Genomic DNA, 24,195 nt, shown 5'->3' with positions numbered 1-24,195 from the left:
AGAAGACCGTTTTCACATTCACCTGCGAAAAGTGGAATGTTTTTTTGTGCTTGCTGAAACTTTTGAGTTGAAGGAGAGCATGATTTGTGACATCGCAACTAGTTTCGAAGCCAATCGTGGTCCAAAATGCAACTTACACAAGTGTGATGTAGGAATTTGAATTCTCCAGTGCACATACACTGAGAATGGACTTTAACTAAACTTTCTTTAAATGGAAAAAACATATCAGACACAAATTATTATTCAAAGCAGAGTAATTTTATGTCTTAAAACACATTTGGAGGCAAATATCTTTAAAGAGTATGTTCACACTTTTCCCAGTCTGTCTTAAAACAACAGTCAGGTGCCCATATGAACACTGAAAGATGATTTGCTTTCTGTAATCATTCCTCTATACCGGCCATTAAAAGATCCCACCCTAATGTGCTTACAATTTAAGTGACGGAGGACAAAATCCACAGTCTTCATTTTGTGCAAAAATGTATTTATGAAATGTATTTTATCTGAAGGTAATATACCATCTGAGTAAATCAAATAAAGTGAATATCTCCCACAGTTACAGTCTTTTTAGTAAAGACTCCTCTCTTTGCGTCTTCAACAGACAGTGTTTTCTATTTCAGCTGCAGTGGAAGGATTGTAACAAAGAGGGAATTTGGCACTGAAAGACTAACTGTGAAAGGTATTAGATGACTAATTTGGACAGCTGAAGCTTCATATTAGCTTCAAACATTTGACATTTTTGCACAGGAAGGCTGTAGATTTTGTAGTTATGAGTGGGCTGCCTTCTTGTGGCAACATAATGTACTGCATCACCCTGCCTCTCACTCTCTTTTTATCTGTTTTTCTACCTTTCCTTCCTCTCACTCCCCCACCCACTCTCAGCCCAGTCCAGCTACCTGTTGCAATCCCTTATTTAATAACCGCCTTATTTCCTATCAAAAACACATCTCTGGGACTCATGACTCAGCCGCTCCAACTGTTCCCTCCTGAGTGTAATATGACACATTGAATGGGGCTGGGCCTGAGTCAGCTTTAAGCGAGACAAGCAGCAACTCCGGAGCATTACATACTCGGGTGGGGCATTTTTTTTATTTGGTATCCACACCCACTGACACTCTGTGCGCAAAGACGCACAAGTCACTGTTGAACCAGACGGACTGCGAAGCATTCTGCCGGTGTTTGTCCTCCTCTCTTCCCCGCTCCACACACTCTGATCGTCGGTCATGTTTCGCTGTGGGATCGCCTACCCCCGCTGCAGGTGGATCGTGCCCCTGCTCCTGCTCTTCGCCATTATTTTTGACATTATCGCCATCGCCGCTACCTCGGGATGGGTCGAGGACGAGGACGCAAAGTCTCACTACGCCAGTATGTGGGACCAGTGCCGGGGCAGGAATGAACACTGGGACTGCAAGTCGCTTATGGAGTTCTGTAAGTGCCAATTACACCACACATGAAACACGATAGGCGGCTCAGAACAATAACACCACAGTGAATGGCATAAAAATAGAGAATTACACGACTTCCTGAAGCTGATAGGATGAGCTGATTTCAGTGTTGTTGTTGGGGTGTAAAATTCAACAGTCACATATTGTAACCTGAAGGACTCGAGCTCTGATAACAAACAGAAACTCCAGGCTGAAGGGAGGAGGGAGGCCTACAGGACTCAGGAAGGCAGGCAGACTGAACTTTGGTCTTCATTGACTTTAACTGGCTCTTTATCACCTCCAGCTCTGAGCAAATACAACAGAAAGAAGGACGGAGGTTTAACCCAGGTGGTGTCTTAACAAGTCTTAACAGCCTCTTTAGTAAAATAACTTAGAATATTTCCTGATAGGAGAAATATTTTTTGAATTAGGGCTGTAACTAACTATTTTCACGATTAATTGATCAGTGATTTGTTCATTAAAACATCAGAAAATGGTCACAGCGTCCCAGAGACAAAGGTGACGTCCTCAAATGCCTTATGTTGTCCTTATAGGGCTGCAACTAACAATTATTTTAATGATCGATTAATCTGTGGGTTATTTTCTCAATTAGTTGTTTGGTCGATAAAATGTTTTTACTGTTTCCCAAAGCTCAAGGTGATGTCCTCAAATGTCACACAGTTCACAACCCAAAGATATTCAGTTTACTGTCATACACGACTAAATAAACCAGAAAATATTCACATGTGAGAAGCTGGAATCAGAGAATTTGGACATAAAAAAGCTCAAAACAATAAATCAATTATAGTTTTGATCGACTAATTGATTAATCTGCTCATCATTGCAGCGTTATTTGTCCTACCAAAACCCAAAATATTATATTTACAGTAGGCTAATGCAAGACAACTTTTAGATTATCAAGATCGATGCTGATTAATTTTCTGTCAATCGACTTAACAATTAATCAACTAATAGTCAATACTTGAAATGTCTTTTTATTAAGTCAGGTTTATTTGTTCAGCCCAGTATCACATACAACGTTTCAATGGGCATTATGGTAGGAAGAAACTTTTCAAAGAGAGGTACCTGCTGCTCAATAACCTACTGTGGTACATTGTAAGAGAAATTCATACACAGAGATGTGGTTGTTATAACTCCACTAATAATATATATAATAATATATATCAAAGAAATTGGTCCAATTTTAAAAACTCTAAAAGTTGTCTTGTAGAAAAGGTTCAAACAATTATCATAGCAGCTGTGTAACCTGTGTTTTCTCCTAAAACCCGCTGGAGATACAACACATTTTCTTCTTTAATCTGATTTTAATAAAGAGTTGTGATTTAAGACTGATTTAATAATAACGGTTGATAAAGTCACTTAAAAACAGACAGTGATCCTGTATTTCCAGCTGGTAGAGCTGCACTTGAATGTCGTCTTCCTGACGTGTGTTTTTCTCCTCAAACATAATACTACTTTATGTTTTTATCTTACTGCCGCCAATACTGCACTATACCAGTACTATCTTCACTACAGTAACTACTTCTAATACCACTAACAATAATAAAACATCTGACCTCTGTGTGTACTCATAAATGAATCATCAGAGGACTATAATTAAAAGTAGCTTTGAGTTTTAAAATAACCTCATTCTTGCAAAATTGCTCACAGAGTTTAGTCTGTTGGAATCAGTTTGCTCGCTGGGAGCAAAAATTCTGTAGTTTTTAAACCATAAATCCACAAAACACCTCAGGCCGATTTTTAAATATTTGAAATAGTTTTTGACCTTCAGTACACTCCAGAAAAAGGGGATGAGAAGCAGATTTTAAGATGGCTGACTGGATGTCAGACATGTCAACACAGATACGGCTATTTATAGACAAACTGCTAATGAGTTTCTCCTTCATCACGTAAACTCGCTGACACTCTCTCAGATATGTTGAACAGTAACTCTGAACAGAACAGACTCACTCTGTTGTTGCACTGATGTTCTCAGGCTGTATTTGTGTTACACACCCACAGTCACCAACAATGAAAGTGTTGTTGCCTTATCAGGTTCTGTGGAAGTCTCCTAGCCCAGCGAATGGCTCACGGCTCCTGTTGGGATCTAAAAACACACGTGTTCTTTGAGAAAATGTGTCTCTACTTCTTAAACTTTAGCTTTTATCAGTCATTTTGACCAGTTTGCACACTGACTGCAGGTTGTCCTTCTCTTGCCCGAAGCACACACAGATATCAAAAGTTACTGGTTTATATTCTATAAACAGATGTTCCTGATAGTTGAGGATATTTTAGGGTTCCTTTTAACATTTGCTACAAACTCGGCACTGTTTTCTTAGCTATTGTAAGTCATTACTACATAACCTGAGTGTGAACTTCAAGTCCTGATCAAAGGCTGATTACAGTGAGCCTTTGTTAACATCATACAAGCTCTGGTACATTTATTTATTTTATCTAATAAGATTAACTGTCGGCTATGTATCTGTAACATAGGATTATAATAGTAATTGTTGTTGGTTACATAAAATCTTCTTATAGTGAAATGACCCATCTTACTTAGATGTTAATTCCAAAATATGAATCTTGTTCAGCATTAACATGTGTTCCTGTGTGTTTGTTATTGTTCAAATTACAGCCAAAATGATTAGATAACTGATCGATTAGTCGATCAACTGAGAATTCACTCATGAAATGACCACAAATTTTTTGAAATACCAAACATTCTCTGGTTCCAGTTTCTAATTGAAAATTAATCACTTTCAGTTTTGGATTGTCAGTCAGACAAAATAAGACATTTAAAGACATCTTCTGGGGCTCTTAGAATATATGATGGTAGGTCAGTGAGCGCTGGAGACACAAGTAGAAACTTGTTTTTTTTTTTTTCTGGTCTCATTTGAAGTTTTAGATTTTGTTCTTTTGTGTGAACTGTGCACTGCTACTGTTTGTTATTGTTTGTTTTTCTTCTTAAGTTGAGGGGAGGTCTGTTGTATAAGCTGGTGGCTTCTGTTCCTGTCACATCTTTTATTTTTATTATCTGGATTTTATGCAGTCTAATGTGTGTGCAAATAAAAATAATCTCCTATTTTTTGACATTATGTAGACTTTTTATCAATCAATGAACTGAGAAAATAACCACCGGATTAATTGATAATGAAAACTATTATTATATATTACTATATATTATTTTTTATATAAATGTTCAATGTGAACTTATTTGGCAGCAGCTGTAGAGACCCATAAAAGAGACAATTATCAGTGTGAACTAACACAGTTAAACACAGATGGTTTTTTATCTAGTTCCCAGAAGTTAAACTGGAATGAAATGTGCCAAAGATCAGGTCAGTGAGTGTTGAAGACAATAGGCTGCTGTATTTTTTTAGGTATTTTCTGGTCTCATTTGAAGTTTTAGATTTTGTTCTTTGTCCATGCTGTGCACTGATGCTGTTCTGGCCGGATCTTCTTTTGACTAAGCAGGACTGACGTAGTTAAACAAAAGACGGACACAGCTGCCAGAAGACTGCTGGCTGGATCTAGGACACATTTTTGCCCTGCAGTTCCTCTGAGCATTTTTGGCTATCGTGACTCAGGCGTAAATACTGGTGGGGATATCATGGTGAACTGAAAACTACAGAAACAAGCACAGATAATGTGTGTGTGTGGGTGAATTGAAGGATGTAGTGAATATTGGCATCAGACCAAACAGACTCCCTTTCATGGTTGCTAGGCCGCTCCCTTTGCTGCAAGCTGCATTTCCAGGAACTGCCATTTCCATTTGAAAAACAGGAATAAACATGTTTTCTTGTTTTGGCAGGCGTGTATCATTAACAAAAAGTATGACAAGTAGATAATCCCAGCTTCAATGTGATGCAATGCTTGAGGGTTGGGTGATATGACGATACATATCGTGAGACAGATGGTAGCGATACCTTTTAATATTTCTGAATGTGCTGTAATTGGTCAATAAGCGTAATGTTGTAAAGTTGAACAGGACTTCTTTGTGGCAACATGGGAGTTTTAGTTTTCTTGCATCATTCTGATGAAATACTTTGATTGGTTAGGTTTTTAATTTCCTGGATTAGCCAAAAACAGACATCCCAGTCTGACTATTTTATCCATAAATAGCTTCTCAATTGATTTTCCTGAAGATTTATTACATTATCATATACAGTATAGGGCTGCAACTAAAGATTATTTTCATTATCAATTAATCTGCTGATTATTTTGTCTACAAAATAGAGAAAAATGTTATAATTTGTTAAAGCTCAAAGAAATGTCTTCAAATATCCTGTTTTGTCTGATCAGCAGTCCAAAATCCAAAGATATACAGTTTACTATCATGTATGATGGTAGGAACCACTTAATATTTGGCATATTTGAAAAATGACTGACTGACAATTATTTGTTCATCAAAATAGTTGCAGATTAATTTTCTGTCGATCGACTGATCAATTAATCGACTACTCGCCGCCACTCTAAGTATACAGTATATTGATATCAGAATCCAAATGTTGCTCATTATTACATGAATAAACAAACAAGTCATGAAGCTTAGTAACGCCTCTATCATTGACTTACAGCCAATTGATAAGAAACTGAAAGATTTTCATTTTTCAACAAGCAAGTATTCTACAGTATGAGTAAAAACACAGGCGTGAATGTTCCCAGCATCAAGATCTGCTGGCTGGGCAGGTGTCCCATTAAAATCTTTTCAAGGAAAGCACTGCAGGGTGTCAAGTTGATCCCTGCTGCTTGTATGAAAGCCTTTTTCTAAGAGGTTTGATGGATATTATCCTTGACTGTAAGACCAGGGCTCCTCTAAAATCAAGCTTTCAAAAAACCTCCCCAGTTGTAGAACACATTTGTCAGTGCCAAGGCTTTATGCAATGAACGTGGGAGAGTCGGAGCATGTTTTTAGTCTGAGTGTTTAGTAACTTGTAGAATTCATAGGGGCACATTGATAAAAAAAAAACAACCATAGTTAAGAACGTGTTGATGTGTTCATGTAGTCAAAGTGTAAAAGTGCAGTTAAATATCTGTAGTTGTGACCAGAAGAAGAAAACAGATGTTCGTAAGAAGTGAAATGGACGGGCAGTTGTAGCGCTGTTGAGTGACACACTGGCACACACCCAGAAATGTTAACAATACAATACATTCCCCAACTTAAACCTGAAACACACACACACGGCATGAGAACACAAAACAACAAGCTGTAGTGTACACATTTTGCGTGTAAAGTATGCATGTTGAGGAAGGCGTCGGTGTGTGTAAATGGACACCTTAATAAAAAGAAAAATGTAAGGAGGAAATTGACTTTTGCCCCTGGCTCATAGAAACCTAAAGGCCTCCAAGAGATTTGATATGAAGGCAACAAGTGGAGATTATTCCTTTTTTTGTTTTGCTCATAAGCATGAACAACCTGACTGGCTTGTCAGTAAAGTCTGTAGTAGGAATCCAAATGCTCACACGTCCACTTGTTTAAATGGAGTCGTTCATTGTTCATTCTTTCAGCTATACCTTTTCTGAATATTTTTTAATTCACCACAGTGCGGATGATGAATTATCACTGCGTCACAAAACTACAGAGTGCTCGAATGCTAAGCTAATTATGTTCAGTTACTTTTGAGAGAAAAAAAGCTTCTTACGTTTAAATCTTTAAACAGTTTAAATCTTTCAACAGTCTAGCAAGCTGATTTCTGCCGTTGCAGGATTGCTTTTCAAACTGTTAAGTGGTTTTCATGTATTGCTGGAAGAGTCTTGAGAGTCTTCCAAGCATGCCTGATATCATTCACATGCCATGCTATCTAATCTGGAAGGGATAATTAAAACAGTCAATCACAGAGGCTGCAGTTCCTCACATTATGGTGTTTGTGCAGGGCTGTGCCTTACTGCTGAAGCTCAGAATGAGTCTGGTCTGTTTTTTAACAATCTACTATGAAATAAAGAACAACACTGTGTCGTTAGGGAGCTCGAATGCCTCTTAACATCATAATGGGAGAAAATTGAACCTGTCGAACTAGTTAGGTGTGTGTGCGTGCATGTTGGAAGAAACGCCTCAGGTTGAGGTGGGTAAGGCACTGCTTTAACACACACACACACAAACATACAGGTGATAATAATTTAGGGTGTGGGCTGAATTAGGTGTGGCAGTGTCTTGTTAATCTTTACATTGGGTTTGGCTGTAATCTTAACACACAGTATATAAAAATGTGAGGATTATCTGCATTACTGGTTGTCTGATCATCATTTTGTATGTTGAAATTTGACCTGTGCTGGATGTTTCCATGGCGATCAATGCAAAGGGAGGGATTTTTTTACACACAGAACACTTAAAAAAATGTGTTGCCAAGGCATGAGATGTTTCCTAACAGAGATTATTTTGCACTGTAAACGCTTCCCTATATACAGTGGGAACTTCCCCACTGAAACACAATATCTCACATCTCATATGGTGGTTTGTACAAAGAGTGCTGTACACTTAAAATCTGTCAAGTATTTCATATGGTTTTGAGACCAAAGATCTAAAACCACATATGGTGGGAAGTTGCCTGTTTTAGCCTGTATCAGTGCTTCACGTTCCTTTATAATTACAGAGGCCTCATCCAGCGAGTGTCACAGAGTGACAAAGAAAGAGAAAGTGTTGTTAAGGGTGTGGCAGGTATGTATGAGTGGTAACTTGTGTCCCTCACTTGATATCACAGAGGTTGTCTACTAACTGGAAGATCGGCGGTTCGATCCCCAGCTCCGCCAGCCTGCATGTCGAAGTGTCAAATATCGATATTGACAAAATATCGCTCCCGAAGGCTGTGCCATCGGTTTGTGTGTGAGTGTGTGTGTGTTTGTCAATGAGCATTAGAAACTCCTCCTGATGAGCAGGTTGGCACCTTGCATGGCAGCCTCTGTTATCAGTATATGAATGTGTGTGTGAAAGGATGAATGTTGGCATGTAGTGTAAGGCATTTTGAGTGGTCAGACGACTAGAAAGGTGCTATATAAATGCAACCTGTTTTACTAACCTTGTGCAATGTGTTCACGGTGTGAGTGTAACAATTAGTAAAGGCCATGCAGACACACCTGTTGCACAATAGATGGCTCATTTAGTTCCAGAGAAAAAGTTTTTCTAACACAGAATGATTATAACCATCAGACAGAAATAGTAATATTTTTACAAATATCAGAGTTATAACACATAATACATCATACATAAAATATAATATAACGAGCGTTTTTACAAGAGCAGTGTCACTGTTGTGTAAAACATATTGTGTCTGTTTTATTTTTGGAGAGAGAACCATTATTGTTACAGAGGACCAAAAATTATTATTTTTTGTCATGTTTTTATTAGTGTTTCTGTCTGCTAACTCTTTTTTTTCTGTTTGTGTGTTGGACTTTAGCTTGGGCCCAGGCAGTAGCTGCTCTGATGATCATCGGCCTCCTAATTCTTATCGTCGCCTTCATCATCTCCTGCGTGGCTCTGTGCTGCACACTCAACATCACCCTGCTGCCCTTCATTGGATTGCTGTTGATTGTTGTCGGTAAGATACCCACACACATGCATAAACACGCAGAGACGCTTAAAGCAGCGTCAGGAGGACTTGGCAACAGACCATGAAAATTACTAGTTTATACTTTTGAGGAGAACAAAGTTTAAAGCAGATCAAGTGCAGGACTTCCAAATCATCATGTTTCAGTTGCACTTCCTTAAAAAATGAAATGAGCTCTTATTACACAAAGAACAGTACTCAACCATAAATAAGTCAGTAACATCAATAAGTAATAATTGCTACTGATAACAAAAACACCTCTGGTGTTACCTGTACAGTTCGTGATATTCCATCCGTAAAGAACGTGTTTACGCCTGCATGTGTAGACTTTAAAACCTGAAAAGTGAATTAACTGCAGTGTCAATGAGCAGCCTCAAGAAATGTCTGGTTGGCTTAGTCCCTATAAATGTTTTCACAGTGAGGATTATCTTTATGCGCCAAGTCATTGTTTCCTGAAGGACACAGGCTGTTCGGTTATTCAAAAGAGAAATAAATTCCATTCACCTTCATTATTATAACCAAACTATCTGCATGGCTAGATACCGCTGGTTGTAAATAGGACTATTGTTTGCTGCACTGACGCCATTATAATATATGAGTTTTGGTACTGAGGCCAAAATGATACCTTGCTGTGATGAATATAAATATGTTTTTCTACAAAAGAAGCCAAATTTATCAAATGTTAATTGTTATCTAAACACAAGCAGCCAAGAATTTTACATGCAATACAGTACAAAACTGCCAAATTAATATTATAATCAGATAGGACTGCAACTGACGATTATTTTCACTATCATATTAATCTGTTGATTATTTTCTTGATTAGTCAACTAGTCGTTTGGTCTATGAAATGTCAGAAAATGGTGAAAAATGTCAATCACTTATTCCTGAAGCCCAAGATGTCACCTAAAATGTCTTGTTTTGCTCCGTCCGTTAGTCCACAACCCAAAAATATTCAGTTCACTAACATAAGGGACTAAAGAAAACTGAAATTATTCACATTTAAGAAGCTGGAACAAAAGAATTTGGAGGAATTTTTTTTTTTAATGACTCAAAAAGATTGATTATCAAAATAGTTGGTGATTAGTTGGTCGATTGTTGCAGCTCTAAAATCAGTAAATATGATGTTGAAAGGCCAAGTTACAAAATTTTGAATCACACAAGGCATGATGCCAACTTTCAGTACTTTCAATAATAATCCTACAGAAACATTTCAGTCGGCACCAAAAAAAGTATTACTACTGTATGTTCATTTGTGATTCGGTGAGCCAAACCTTTAAATTTATTGACTTTACAAGACTATGTGGAAGATAGTTTTGAGTTATGCTGATTTTCATTCATTTAAGTTCATCATTTGTGTTTTGGGAACATGAAATTCCAACAATCTGCGAGGGAGTGTGAGACAGCAGAAGTAGAGGTTAACAGTTCATGTAAAAGCAGAGGAGTAGGAAAGAAGTAGGAGGTGGAAACCAGGACATTCAACATTGTGGCTTTCTTTAGAAGGGATGGACGTTAAGTGGGAGTGATCGATGGATGAAAAACGTAACCCGAACTCCAAAGAAAAAGGGTGATGTATGCGGGATTGACGTAAAAAGTACAGCAGAGAGAGGGAGGGAGGTAGAGAGGGAGTGAAGAAAGCAGAAAGTGAATTACTGCGAAAAAAGGGAAGGTTGGGGGTTTTTGGTGTGACAGTACCATGGAAACAGCTGGTTTAGTCTGTTTATCTGACTGACTCACGCCACAGAGAGTCTGAGAACATGGGACAGAGCCAAACATTGTCACACACACCACACACAATTGTATAGCTTTTGATTGCGAAACTGTGAGTTTAAACAGCCACTTATAATTTAGTTCTATTATCGCTACACTTACAGTAGCTCTCCTTACTGATTCATCGTAACAGCACAGCAGTTAGTAGTTGAAAACAATACTCATGTGTTTGATCTGTGGCTCATATGAATCACCTTGTACCCCACCTATGTTAGTTTGATATGTGCAGTACTATGCTTTTACCAAAAAAAGTATATTTTTATTTCCCCGTAAGTAGCCTTAAGAATAGAAAAATCAAATTATCCCCAAAATCATTTATATTATGTATCAGCTTAGTCCAGCTCAAACCCAAGACTTTATGTTTTAATGGCCAAAGCAATCTTTTTAGAGTTAACATACAATAATGCTCCAACTAATGATTATTTGCATCAGTGAGTGATCTGCCGAGGATTTTCTTAGTTTATTAATCTTTGGGTACAGAAAATGTTAAATGTCCATCTCAAGTTTCCAGAGCCCAATGTGATGTGAAAACCAAATATATTCAATTTAAAACAAGGAAGAATTCACATTTTAGTGGATAGAACCTTGAAAATTTTACGCACTTTTGTTTAAGAAATTACTTAAATGAGTAGTCGATTATCAATATTGTTGCCTATTACCTTTCTGAAGATCCACAAATCAAGCAAGTTTCAGCTTTAAGATATAGCATTAATATATAACAAGAAGAGCTGACCACTAATCACTAGTACCACAGCTAGGTATTTTTTGTGGCCTTTCAAATATTTAAGTGATTAAAAAGAAGGAAAAATCTGGAAGTGTTTTTGCTAAAAAGGTGCTCTTGGAGTCAACGGCAGAGACAACTGCAAACAAGAGTGAAAAATCTAAGGCACTCTGAGTCTTGAGTATAATAAAAAGCCTTTAATATTACACGGCTGACATCACCATGTTTCGGCTGAAACAATAAAGACACTTATGTTGATGCATACCTCTCTCAGGTACATTTAAGTCTCCGCAGGTTGCTTTTCATATACTTATAATTAACTGTGAGGAATGGTTACCTGGCAGGCAGGAAAATGCAATCAATAGTTTTAAACTATATGGTCTACTTTGAAATGTAACAAACTTTTTCTAATGTAATAAAACAGAAATTTTAAAGGGAGTCTTTACAGTTAAGTTGTGAGTCGATGATTAGTACAACAGTTGGGGTTGGGATGAAGTATCACACCTTATTCACTGCCTGCCCTGCCTTTGCTTGAAGGCGTTAAGAGCTATGCAAATCATTCTTAAATGTTTGTTCCAGCAAAGTGAATCACGGGAAAAGTCAATGCCACACCTTTCTCGAGAATAACTGTATAGAAACTGTGACAGGAGTCATTCAGAGCAGATCTGGTCTCTGTCTGAAAATACTGACTCATCCGATGTCACAGATGTTGATATGCTGATGCAACTCTTACACACTCATGTGAAGGTATTTTCTTCACCCTGATGTTAATGCCAGAGTAGTTTATTTTTCCTACTGGGTGCAGAACTGCAAGTTTTTTGTTTGTTTTTTCTTTTCGTTTCCTTGTTTTGTCTAATCGTGTGTCGTATCGACTGACTTTTCTATCACTGTTTAGATTTGGGAATCAAACTGTTCAGAGCGCACTGATGAAATACTTCTCTGTGTTTCCTAACGTCAATCACTTTTTGGCTCTTTCTCTCTATTGTGATTGGCAATAATTCAATACATCAATTTGTCATCTTTCAAGCTGACTATTACTTAAAAACTTATTTTGATAAACAGATACAGAAAATTGTTACAGATCTATGAAATTGGAGAATAAATTATCAAATGTATTAACAAGTTACCATTATCACACTTTGCCACAAATTTGTTGTACAATTAAATGCAATTAACCTACATTTTTTGCAATTGTTACACAGAGCATCATATACAGTACATACATTTTAATGTAAAATTATATGTAAATGTCTTCCATACTGTTCATTGTCCACTAAGTAGTAAGTAAGTAAGTACAACTTTAACTTTGAGTATTATTTATTTAGTCATGAATATTTACAGTGTGGAGATAATATAATGTGGAGAAATACTTAAGTTTTCAGGGCTTTTAAATTTCTCCCGTGTTGACGGCTGCTGCAACAAAATGAACATAAGGCAAAATCTGTCGTTTGACAATTCTCATTTTCCTTGCTCACTGAGCTGTGCATAGTAGTGTGTTCTTAACTTTTCTCATCTTTCTCTCTCTGCAGTGATCCTCCAGATCATCGCTCTAATCATCTACCCCGTCAAGTTCAACGAGCTGATCTTCGAGGGTCACTATTACTACACCTGGGCTTACGGCTTTGGCTGGGGCGCCACCATCGTCTGCATTGGCTGTGCCGTCCTCTTCTGCTGCCTGCCACGCTACGAGGATGAGCTGACCGGCCTGGCCAAGACCAAATACATCTATTCCTCCGCTTAAAGACAAAACTACACACCCACCTAGGGCTGGGCGATATGGACAGAACCAAATATCAAATACCTTGATATCGATGCTACAACAATATTCTAAGGATGACTATTGGTGCTTTCGCAACATATTTACGCAATGAGATTTTTGATAAATAATCAACAGTAATGTAGAAAAAAGTAGGTAAAGACAAATAATAGAACAGTCTGGTAGGTTCAGAAAATTACATAATTTTACTGTAATGCAGCCTTTAAAACCAGGAAAAGACACTTATGCCATATCACGATATTACGATATCCAAAATCTAGGACGATTTCTAGTCTCATATCACAATATTGATATAATATCAATTTATTGCCCAGCCCTAAACCTACCAAGTTACAGCCATTCCCACTTTTCACTCTGAGCTGGATCTGTGCAGGCCATTGAACATTTTGACACTTTACCATTTCACCAAAGATCCATGATGGCCCCTCCTCTACCATTCAAGAGTGAAGTTAGAAGCAAAGGGCGATGCTTCCTGGAAGTGGACTGTGATTGGAGGTCACATCAGCTTAAATGTAAAGACCTCTATTTTAGATAAAGTCATAAAAAAAAATTCATATTCTTCATATTCCTGATTTTTATCTGTACTCGTACCTGTACTTCTCAATGCAAGATCACCCAAGTGCACTTAACCTAAGGGATGTCATCATATTTAAGGCATTGCTTTATCTTACTGTAGATCTCATTAAGCCTCATTTGCTGTAAAAGCAGTCCAGAGTAAAATCTTTGCACAGGATGCAAAAGGAATCACTAATCATGGTTTTATTTAGTCCTGTGTGTTCTAATTAGTTTTTGAATCCTTCAATATGTGTCTTTCATTCTGCGTGTTGTTGCTGTTTATAATGTAAACATTAGGCTGGATTCAGAATCTGAATGTAATCTCTACACATGGGAATGAACATCTAGTTTAATGGTCGTGTTTGCACCTTTTTTATGCATTTTTTTTTTTGATAATTCTTATCTGCTGTTTGCCTCCAGACTTTTTATTTACTTATTACCAAAGGGGTATAACTGTGGGAGTTTGCTGTGCTGTCGTTGTATTTTTTTCTGAACACTACTAATAATACACTTTAACAAGTAGACACAGCGTTGTGATGTTTGATATGATATTAAGGAAGAAGACATGTTTGAATTCCCTGATTTGGCTGCAACTGTTGTTTCTCCATCACTCTAAACTAAAAGCTAATCTTGATTAATTTCTGTTGCAGCAGATTCACTTCTAGAGAACTGAGAATTGGCTAAAATAGCAAAAACAATAAAGCTGCAACAATCTTCTGTGGAAAAATCTATCCTCACAAGAATATTTCAACATTTTTTAAACAGTCTAAACTCATGTGAACTGCCTTGTTTAATTAAGTCACATGTTGACATTTTGGTTTAAAGGGAACATTATAAAGTCAGAAGTTCATTGTGTGCATTCCAAGTGTTAAAGTCGGTGCCTCTTAGAGAAAGCGTTCAGTGTGTAGTTTAGATTGACTGGAATAATTGTTTCTTTTAGTGTTTTTTACACATGACTGGATGCTTAAATATCAAAGAAGAAGGAAGGGAAGATCTATATATATTCTTGGCAATCTAAGTGACCAAGAGTTTCAAAGATGATCCTTTGGTTAACCACCTTCTGGTTTGATGATACACTGTACAATCCTCTGATATACTCTGTGTAACACTCGTGCCTTACCTTCTTCAGTGTTGTGTTGTTAATCTTTGAATGTCCCACGAAACTGCGCCGTCTGGTTTTACTGACTCACACTTAATCTCACACATCAGTCAGATTTCCGATCATGCCAGGATTTGTGCTCCAACAAGTTAGTTTTATAACATGAGAGAGTAGTGTGGAAAGATCAGACCACTGAAGGAAATAAAAGATTTATCTTAGATTAGTAGTCAAATATATTAGTCAAAGAACAGGACAACTCTTGTGGTGTTGTTTCCTTGTGTGTCGATACTGATTTTCAAACAGCGCTGTCATTTTTTAAATTCCTTGTAGGTTTAATTTGCATAATCAAGCTGCTTCTTTAGATGTGGTGGAAATACAAACAGGAATGCACAACAGGGACAAGTTTAGTTCCTGAGACTAGTTCCTAGAACCTTTTGGTCGAAATAGGGCTAAAGTCTACAACCCAATACATGTAAGAATGTGGCTTTTATCATGAACCTTTGAGGACCCGAGTTGTTAAGGCAACAAATTGATACTAAACAAAACCTAAAACAATAACACACTATAACTATAATTGAAAAGATGATATAATTTTATAATTTGGTGGATGTTTTAACTGAGAATCAGGACAGGTTTACACTCAAAAAATCTGCCCGCAGCTGTCTTCAGGGTGAGGTGATGAAAATGTTACTGATAAGCATGAAGCTGTTTGCAACATAATTTTTTCCAGTCATTGTTAGTCACTGTATGGGTATAAACTGTTTTACAGAGAATGTCTTATTAACATTCATCCACTTCTGGATGTCACCTAGATGTTTTTCTGCTGTAGTATGAATTGATTATTTTTGGTCGGCTGTGTATTTTTATGCAATAAAGAGTTTCCTTGATGAAGATGTTACCTTTTTTAGACTAATTCTTAAAACATCCATGACCCCAAAAATCATGGATGTCGAATTAACATGTTTATGTTTTGAGGGATAAAGCGGGTTAGAGAGGAACAGGAAGCTACTGTAGAACAAAGAAACACAAGGAGAAGAGCGTGTGTGTGTATGTGCATATATAATGTATCAAATATTTTATGATATCTGTCTCCAGTTTAGTTTCTCAAGGGCCATTGCAGACAAACAGCAATAAAAATATCATATAAACGACCAAAATGTACTTAAACATCAAAACTGATCCAAATCTACATATAAGTTTGAGTTTTTTGAGTGTCCCTGTCTTCCTGGCTGTACTCAGACACCTGCACATACACACAAATGCAGCCACACAAACACAGAGGAACAAAGCTGATAAACAACACATAGATCCACAGAGGTGAGTCATGAATTATGACATGCACACACCCAGAGAGCCCCACCCTGAGACCGACGAGAGTGAGATCAAACTTTGCCCAGCATGTCCTGACAGCTCTGGTTTCTCTGAGAAAGGGTTGGAGAGAGAAAGAGAGCGGATAAATAAGGGAAGGGAAAGAGAAAACATGACATGAGGGTGAGAAATACAGGGAGGGATAGACGAGAAACAGTAAGAGACTGCTGGAGGGAGAGAGAGAGAAGAAGCTGGTAGTTTAAAGAGGAAAATAAAACAAGCAAGAACAAGATAAACACTGAAGCAACAAGAGAAAGAATGTAAAATAATGCAGATCTAAGAGAACATTTAAATACTTGGAGTCTCTAAACTAACTCACTGTTCTTGTTCTCCCATCGTACATACTCTTTTAACAGTGTGGAAAACTGCCCCTCCAGTGCTCTCTGTGTCGATTGAAATGTTCGAGTGTGTTGCACCTCAAGAAACAATACAGGATACAATATCTCCCTCTATTAGACACTTGAGCCAAAAGCAAATAAACCCCCTAAAAAACTAAACAAAAAAAGGCCAACAACCGAGGGAGACATATTCTGCAAACCCAATCCAGTTCAGACTGCACATAAAACTCAAATAAGGTGTTATTTATTTATGAATTTATCTATTGCTTATGTAGGCAGTGGACCAATGTTATTAACTTCTGCTCTGTTTGATATTGATCCATCTTCTTGCTCTGTTTCATTGACTCATATTTGGGATCTTAATGATTATATCGGGACGGGGACTCTACAAAGGTGGGTTATGACTAAATATGCGTCAGACGGTTTTGTCCTGTAGTGTTTTGGCTGAGAACAGGGTCTCTTTAAAGGGGATTAAAAATGAGAAAGAAAATACTTTTCTTTATTGTATTGCTATGTTTGTATTTTATTCTCGTCAATAAAAACAAACAAAAAAAAAACTTACAACTAAACATCAGACAACCAAAAATGAAAAAACAACAACTCAACTATTAAAACATAGTATCAATCTATTACTATACCTGTAACAATCAAACAGCAAAGCAAACACTTCTCTCAGATATCTAGATGACAGCAAGAGGAGCAGAAACTAGCAGACACCAACAGCACCCACAAGTGGATCTTGGGGAGAGCAACAGTCATTAATTAGTTAATAATTTCTTTTCTGTTTTTTCTTGTATTTGTTGTTGTGAGGGGACTTTCTTTAGACTCTGAAAGTAATTGTGCTGTTAATGGGATTATATGTTTACTTTTTCCATAAACATACAGTGCTGTAAAGGTTGGTAAGGTTGAGTAAGTGTTGTCGTTCAGCTTAACGGACGTTGCTGTTAATTAGAGTTTTTAAGTGTTCAGGGTTTTTTAATGATTGTTGCTTCTAGAATAAATCAAGATTACATTTTAGTTTTCATTTCTCATTTTAATGACACTACTCATGTGAAATTAGGGCTGCAACTAACAATTGTTTTTTTAGTGTTGATTAATCTGTCGATTATTTTCTCTCAATAATCAATTGTTTGATCTATAAAATGTCAATAAAAAGGGCAATCACACTTTCTAAAGCTTGATGTAATGTCCTCAGATTGCTTGTTTGTCAAACCAACAGTCAAAGTATTTAATTTTCTATCATAAAAGACAAAGATAAGCAGCAAATCTTACAGTAAAAAAACTGTAAATAGAGTATGTTTGAAATTATTGCCGAAAAGCAACTGAAAACAATCAATTGATAATCAGAATAGTTGCTGATTCATTTTCCTATAATTAATTATCATTTCAGCTGTATGTAAAATGTGTCTTATTTGTTTTCAGCCTGATGTTGGAAGTGCTTGTCAGTGTGAAATACTTGGTTGCTTCTCTGGAAAAAAGTTGTAGTTTCTACAAGAGATGTTTCAATCTCCAATATTGATTGTTAATGCCACTGAAAAAGTAAAACACAGCATTTGAAGGAAGAGAGAATCTGTAAGTTTAAGACACAGGAGGGACCACCTGCAGTTTGTACTGGAGTCAATGAGATGGACAGCGTTTTCTTTATCAATCAAAGGTTTAGATCCCAAACTATAACTCATATGGGAAATATATTTACATTTTGAGACAAAGGAGGCTTGTGACAACATTTTGAAGTATGATATGTGCTTGAAGAGTTAAAACTGTGGGAATGAGACATGTTTAGGCTTTTTTTCTGCTGTCTGTTTCAGTCTGTACCTGATTACATCACACACAGATAAGATGTTGTAAAAGCCTTCACTTTGGACTTAAATTGCTCCAAAAGTACAAAAGGTATCACAACACAGAATACAACTTTGAATATTGAAAGTTTGCTGAACTTTTTAAAGTTTGAATGGATATTTGGCCCCCTAACGAAAGCTGAAGCGTCCCCTTTTATAGATTACATCAAATCTTTTACATGACTATCCATAAATCTACAGTACATAACAATGTAAACACAAGACTCACATAAATCCCAATGAATATGACATTGTAACATTTTATAAATTTACAAGATGAATAAAACCTACTGATCTGACAGATTTGTCTAATTTAACAGCACTTTAAGCAGGTCACTATGTACTGTGTGTGGAGTTGTTATCATTTAACTAAAAAACTAGGAAGGAAATAAAGTAAAATGTAAAATAAATTGAACAAAACAAAAAAACAAACACTAGTATATTAAGAATATAAACCCAATACAACAATAATAATGATAATATCTTATTGACTCTTCCCAATCGTTTAATGAAAAGTGAAATGTAAGAAGGTATGTGAGTACTCACCTGTTTGTTTTTTCAGTGTGTCTGTACAACACAAAAACTGGCCCAAGGCTGATATACAGTAACATAAAATATATATGATATATGGTCAAAATAGCATTGATTCAAGTATTCAGTCACCTGTCTTTCATGTCCTCTTATTGGACATGATAAGAGGACAATATGAGACAATATTGGGACAATATGAGAAAATAGCCACCTCCATATTACAGTGTGATTATCACCATCCTATGTTTAGATGGTTGAATGTTTGCTTTTTATTTATGTGTTTCTACATAAATGCCACTAGGGGTCAGGCTTGTTCAGTAAATAAGCTGTTGTGACTCTTTCATCTTACACCTCTCCAAACCACATTGCTCTCTTTCTCTCTCCAGGGTAACTTAAGTTTTTCGATGTTTCTGTCCAGTTGTGGCTCCCTCCCCCCTCAAAAAAAAATTATGAATGACAATTAAAACAATGTGAACTTAATGTCATCCTTTAACCTCCCCACACATACACACAAAGCTGTGTCAAGTGATTTTAAGTGGGGGTTGGTTTCGATCCGCCTTCGCAGGTGCTTTCCACTGAGAAGAAGAGCCAGAAGAGCATTGAGATGTTCCCCTTCACAGTTCTCCTCAGGGTTCTCCCCGCTGTTCTGCCACCTCATACCAGGATGGGGCCCCGAGGCTTTTGGGGCTCTGATGGAACGATCTGGGTTCAGAAGTCACTCTGAGGGACTGGCCACACTGTCAGAACACAAGAGACGTATGACTCTGGAGGACATATATAGGTAAGTATTCTGAGGCTTATAGATTAATGTAAAGTACCTGGTAGTAGATATCCATGTAAATGACCAATATGTCCGTAATGATCATAAACAGAAATAGTATCCACCTGTTGTGCTGTGCCTTTTTTTAAAAAGAAGATGGCAGTATACTGCACCAATGTAAGATATTATAAAAATCAAATAGATTAATAATAGATTAATAGATCAAATAGATAAATAGAATAACATTTTTTAGTTGTTTTTGATACTACACAGTAAAGAAAGAGACAGGAAAAACAGGGGGAGGATAGAGGAAGACATGACGAACATCCCATGCTTCATTCGAGCAAAGGTGCAACTTTTTTGGATACATGTGCTGTGTAAAGAGGTATGACAGCCACTCATGAACCAAAGTCACTTTTTTTTTTTTTCTCTCTTAACCACAGTTGTAGTGTCAATGACTCAGGCTCCTCTTTTAGCATGTTTGTGAACATCTTGCTGCAACCTCTACTTCCTTTCCTTGAGAATGGAGTCATGTTACATCTATGTAAAAGAGGAAGGGCCCTCTTTGCAGACTCTCTAGCAGGCAATGCATATCAAGAACATTTTGTTTTTTTATTTTAGTAACACTTTACTTTAAGTCTCCCCTGTTTAGCATTTATAAGCAGTATACAACAATTTAATAAACAACACATGTAACACATTATAATGTAGTCGTTTGCAGATATAAGGGTTTATTAATGTGTTTGTCAACAACCAGAACTCTGGAGGTTGGTGTATTATGGAGATAATGAATAACAACATGGTAAAATACAGTTGAAATGATATAAAATATGTCTTCACACGCCTTATAATTATAGTTATAATTGCTGACAAATATATTAATAAACACTTAAAATGTCCTCGCTTATAACTACATTATAATGTATAGAAACCATTTATTAAATGTTTGTATATGGCTTATAAATGCTTAATAGGTTAAAATAAAGTGTTCCATATCAACAAAAGCACAATATTGTGTAAAAACAGGTCGACGTATCAACTTAGATTTTATGTTTTGACAGCTTTCTTACTATGGGATAAAAGTATACATCAATGTCCAGCTTTTTAAAATGTTGTAAGTGTTGTTAAGTTGTTAAACGTAGCTTGATAATAAGTTAGAATTCTTCTTTCAAATTAGTCTTGTTAATTAAAAAATAATAACCTACATTTGCACACTTTCGCTATTACTTCAGTGGACTTAAGTGTGAATTCAACTTTAATTACTCTTGTGGTGAAACTGGTGAGTTCTTAAGAAAGTCCTTCAGACTCGGAAACAACGGGTCTTTTTTTCCACATGAGACATTTTGACATGTCACAGTAGGAAAATCACAGGTGTAAACAATACAACTAATGATGGCTGAATTCCACTTAGCCACTTCAGTTTCGAGTTCCTGGTATTGTGCATATTGGCTCACTGTTACGGCTTCCTGGGGCACTTCAATAGAACAGAGACATTGTTAAAGTGATTAGTAACACCTGTGCTTTTCCTATTATGACGAGTTAAAACGTCTTCTGTGAAAAAGGTCATTTCAGTGGTGATTTTGTTGTTTTTTTTACTCTCCTCAGCACGTATTGGGTCTGACCTTCTCATGTAGTGTGGTGAGACATTTGGACAGTGAGGAATTTAGTGGATTGCTCATGTTATATCACCTGGTGATTCGGAACAACAGGGTGTCTATTCTGGGGTTTTCCATGTGCAGATGACGCTTATGTTTTGCTTTCATCTCTTTCACAACCAGCTACAATTGATTATCCCAACCTGTGACTCATCCGACATGTGAGGATGAAGTTTGGAGAGTTATATCATCAACATCATTTATTAGCCTCTACACTAGTTGGAAATAAAGCATCATAACTATTTAAAAGTGTCCAAAGACCTCTGCAGATGCTGGAGACAGCTGTGGTTAATTGAAAAATTAGTGAAATTAGTTAACAGAGATATTAGGATATTGTATATCCATTCCATTTAACATATTGGCTAAAGGCCACTTTAAAAGGCACGGCTGATTCAGTGAGCTCATTCTTCATGAATCAACACCATCAGGTGATTATTAGAGTTTCTGTTCCCTGCATGAGTAGGTAGGAAAGGAGCTGTGGTTTCCAGTGTCTGGGCACAACACAGACGAATGACTCCTTCCACAGGGAAGAGAAAAGAAAATAGAAAGTGATGAGCGAAACAGCACATGGGGTTAGTACGTTTTAGTAGGATAATAACAGGTAGATGAGATAAAACGTTCGACCTTGACAGCAGTAAATCTGGATATTTGGTTACAGTGAGAATAGAGATAAAAGTTTTACATCTGATATATTTCACAGCTAAGTCAGCCTTCCTCCCGTTTCCTTTTGTATATCATTCTCAAAGATTAGATTCTTGGTAAATCCACTTTGAAACACTTTGAGTCTGGCCAGATTATACTTGTTTTTCAATAATCCCACAGTCATATTATGTGAAATGTGATACTAGGAAAGCCAGGGTGGTCTGTCTAATGGTAACATTTTGAATTAATGCAGCATTATTCAGTTTGATTAATCAATTTAAACATTCATATAAGTTATTAATCAAGCAAAAATACCAAATATTTGCAGGTTTTAGATTCTCAGATGGGAGGATTTGCTGCTTTTGTCAATTTTATATCATAGTAAAGTAAACATTCTGAAATTTTACAGACTAAACAAGTAATTACTTATTTGAAAAACACTAATAGTCATTTGTTTCAGTCTTCAACTGAATAATTTGCAAAATATGTTAGTATAGACACAAAAAAGGACTAGAAGTATAAATATATACTGAAGCTATATTTCTGTTTCTCTATCACACACACACACACACACACACACACACACACACACCTTACACTTATCAAACACAAAGGTATTTTGGTATTTTCCCATTCATACCACCTAGATGCATCATGTCTTAATGATGTCTCACACTATCACGCTTTTACATGCAACAGCAGCAAGTAAAATGTGACAGTTGGGAGCAAAGTGCGCACTTTTCTAACCTCTATATTGGTTAAACCACAGTAAAACAGTTGCTGCACTTCGCCTCATACGGTTGGCACCGTCACCAATAATACACCTTGTTAACCACCTATATGTGCGCTTGTGATTTGTCAAGAGCTCCATTGTTTCAACTACCCTGACAGTCACAGATAGACTGGGTACTGGATGTTGTAAAGTATATTTCCTCATGATTGGTTGATGATTGATGAATTACGGTCATATTACAGCTTTGCTCACGTACATTGCCATTAGCTATAGAAACAGGAAGGTTTAGTGGTCACCCTGAAGAAACCCTGAAGTAGGTGAGGTTGAAACTCCATATTTACATTTATTTATTTGACATTTATCAACAGAAAAAAGAACTGTAAATGAGAACCTAAAAAGCTAAATTTCATATGTCGTCACTGGACAGATGTTGAAAAAGCAATAGAAAATTAGAATAAATATGTTTTAGATGATGTTTGGAATATGTTTAATATCTTATTATATCATGATTTAAGGGTTCACTCTTTAGTAACATGTCCTTAATTTCTGATGAGCTCTTCTTACTGGCTGCTTATTTTAAAAAAAAACAAAAAACTTTTTGGTTTAGTTTTGTAAGAAGGGGACTTTTTGTGGCAGATTACAGAGAATGGGACGTGAGATTTTCTTTGCATTGTTATGTTATATATTGTCTCACACTGATATCATTGGTGTCATATGAATGAACACCAGTCCCTCCAGTCAATATATGAACAGTCTGTTCTCAGGTAAGCATCAGGGAATACTGTCTGATCCATCTCATATTCTCCACGCCGAGTATGAGCTCTTACCCTCTAGCAGACGATATATAGAGTACCCCAATGTAAACTCAAATGTTCTAAAAACTCAACTGTACCTACCACAGTTGCTTGTTGCTTGTAGTATCATAATGTTGCTTAAGGCTGCAGGGTTGTGCAATAGATTCATGGAATGATGCGAGCGGTTGTGTAATTTGTTGCTTGTTCTTATCACCGGCTGTGTGAAATATGTGCAGTATGTGTGATTTGTGGTTGTGATGTGCTACAATATGGGTTGTTTTGTTTATATGTTGTTTGCTTTTTATTATTACTACAATGGAGGCAGCTATATGATAAGACAAAATATTGTGTCATGTGTGCAGCATTTGAGTCCAGTTTGAGTTCCCTATGGTGACAATAAGTATATGGTGTTGTATATAAGTCTAAGCAACACAATAAATAACAGAACTAAATTACTAACTAACAAATGTAAGACAGAGAGGGGGAGAAACACAGAATAGTTGAATAAAGCATCTACAGTCATGCATGCATGGACTAAAAAGCCCATGTGCTTTTGAAGTGTCCTTGAGCAAGACATTAAATCCCTCTAAGCACCAGAAAGTCTTTTTCACAACCTGCAACCTCCTCAAACAGAATTTTCCTCACAGTC

General features: G+C 36.7%; 1 protein-coding gene across 1 annotated transcript; it reads left to right on the top strand.

The window, feature by feature from the left end:
* Positions 1–1,012: 1,012 nt before the first annotated feature.
* LOC122996579 (p53 apoptosis effector related to pmp22) lies at positions 1,013–15,774 on the top strand. The gene is made up of 3 exons (XM_044372083.1): positions 1,013–1,428; positions 8,816–8,956; positions 12,986–15,774. The coding sequence occupies exons 1-3, from the start codon at positions 1,224–1,226 to the stop codon at positions 13,195–13,197; spliced, it is 558 nt and encodes a 185-aa protein (XP_044228018.1). The 5' UTR covers positions 1,013–1,223; the 3' UTR covers positions 13,198–15,774.
* Positions 15,775–24,195: the final 8,421 nt, after the last annotated feature.

The sequence above is a fragment of the Thunnus albacares genome, chromosome 14 (genome assembly GCF_914725855.1).
Source record: "Thunnus albacares chromosome 14, fThuAlb1.1, whole genome shotgun sequence".
NCBI classification, from domain to species: domain Eukaryota; kingdom Metazoa; phylum Chordata; class Actinopteri; order Scombriformes; family Scombridae; genus Thunnus; species Thunnus albacares.
Note: the sequence above shows the minus strand (reverse complement) of the source record. Positions and strands in the feature narration are given on the sequence as shown.

Coding starts and splice junctions, on each gene's coding strand:
- LOC122996579 (XM_044372083.1), top strand. CDS start 1,224: ATGTTTCGCTGTGGGATCGCCTACCCCCGCTGCAGGTGGATCGTGCCC. Junction 1,429..8,815: donor CAAGTCGCTTATGGAGTTCT/GTAAGTGCCAAT, acceptor GTTGGACTTTAG/CTTGGGCCCAGGCAGTAGCT. Junction 8,957..12,985: donor ATTGCTGTTGATTGTTGTCG/GTAAGATACCCA, acceptor CTCTCTCTGCAG/TGATCCTCCAGATCATCGCT.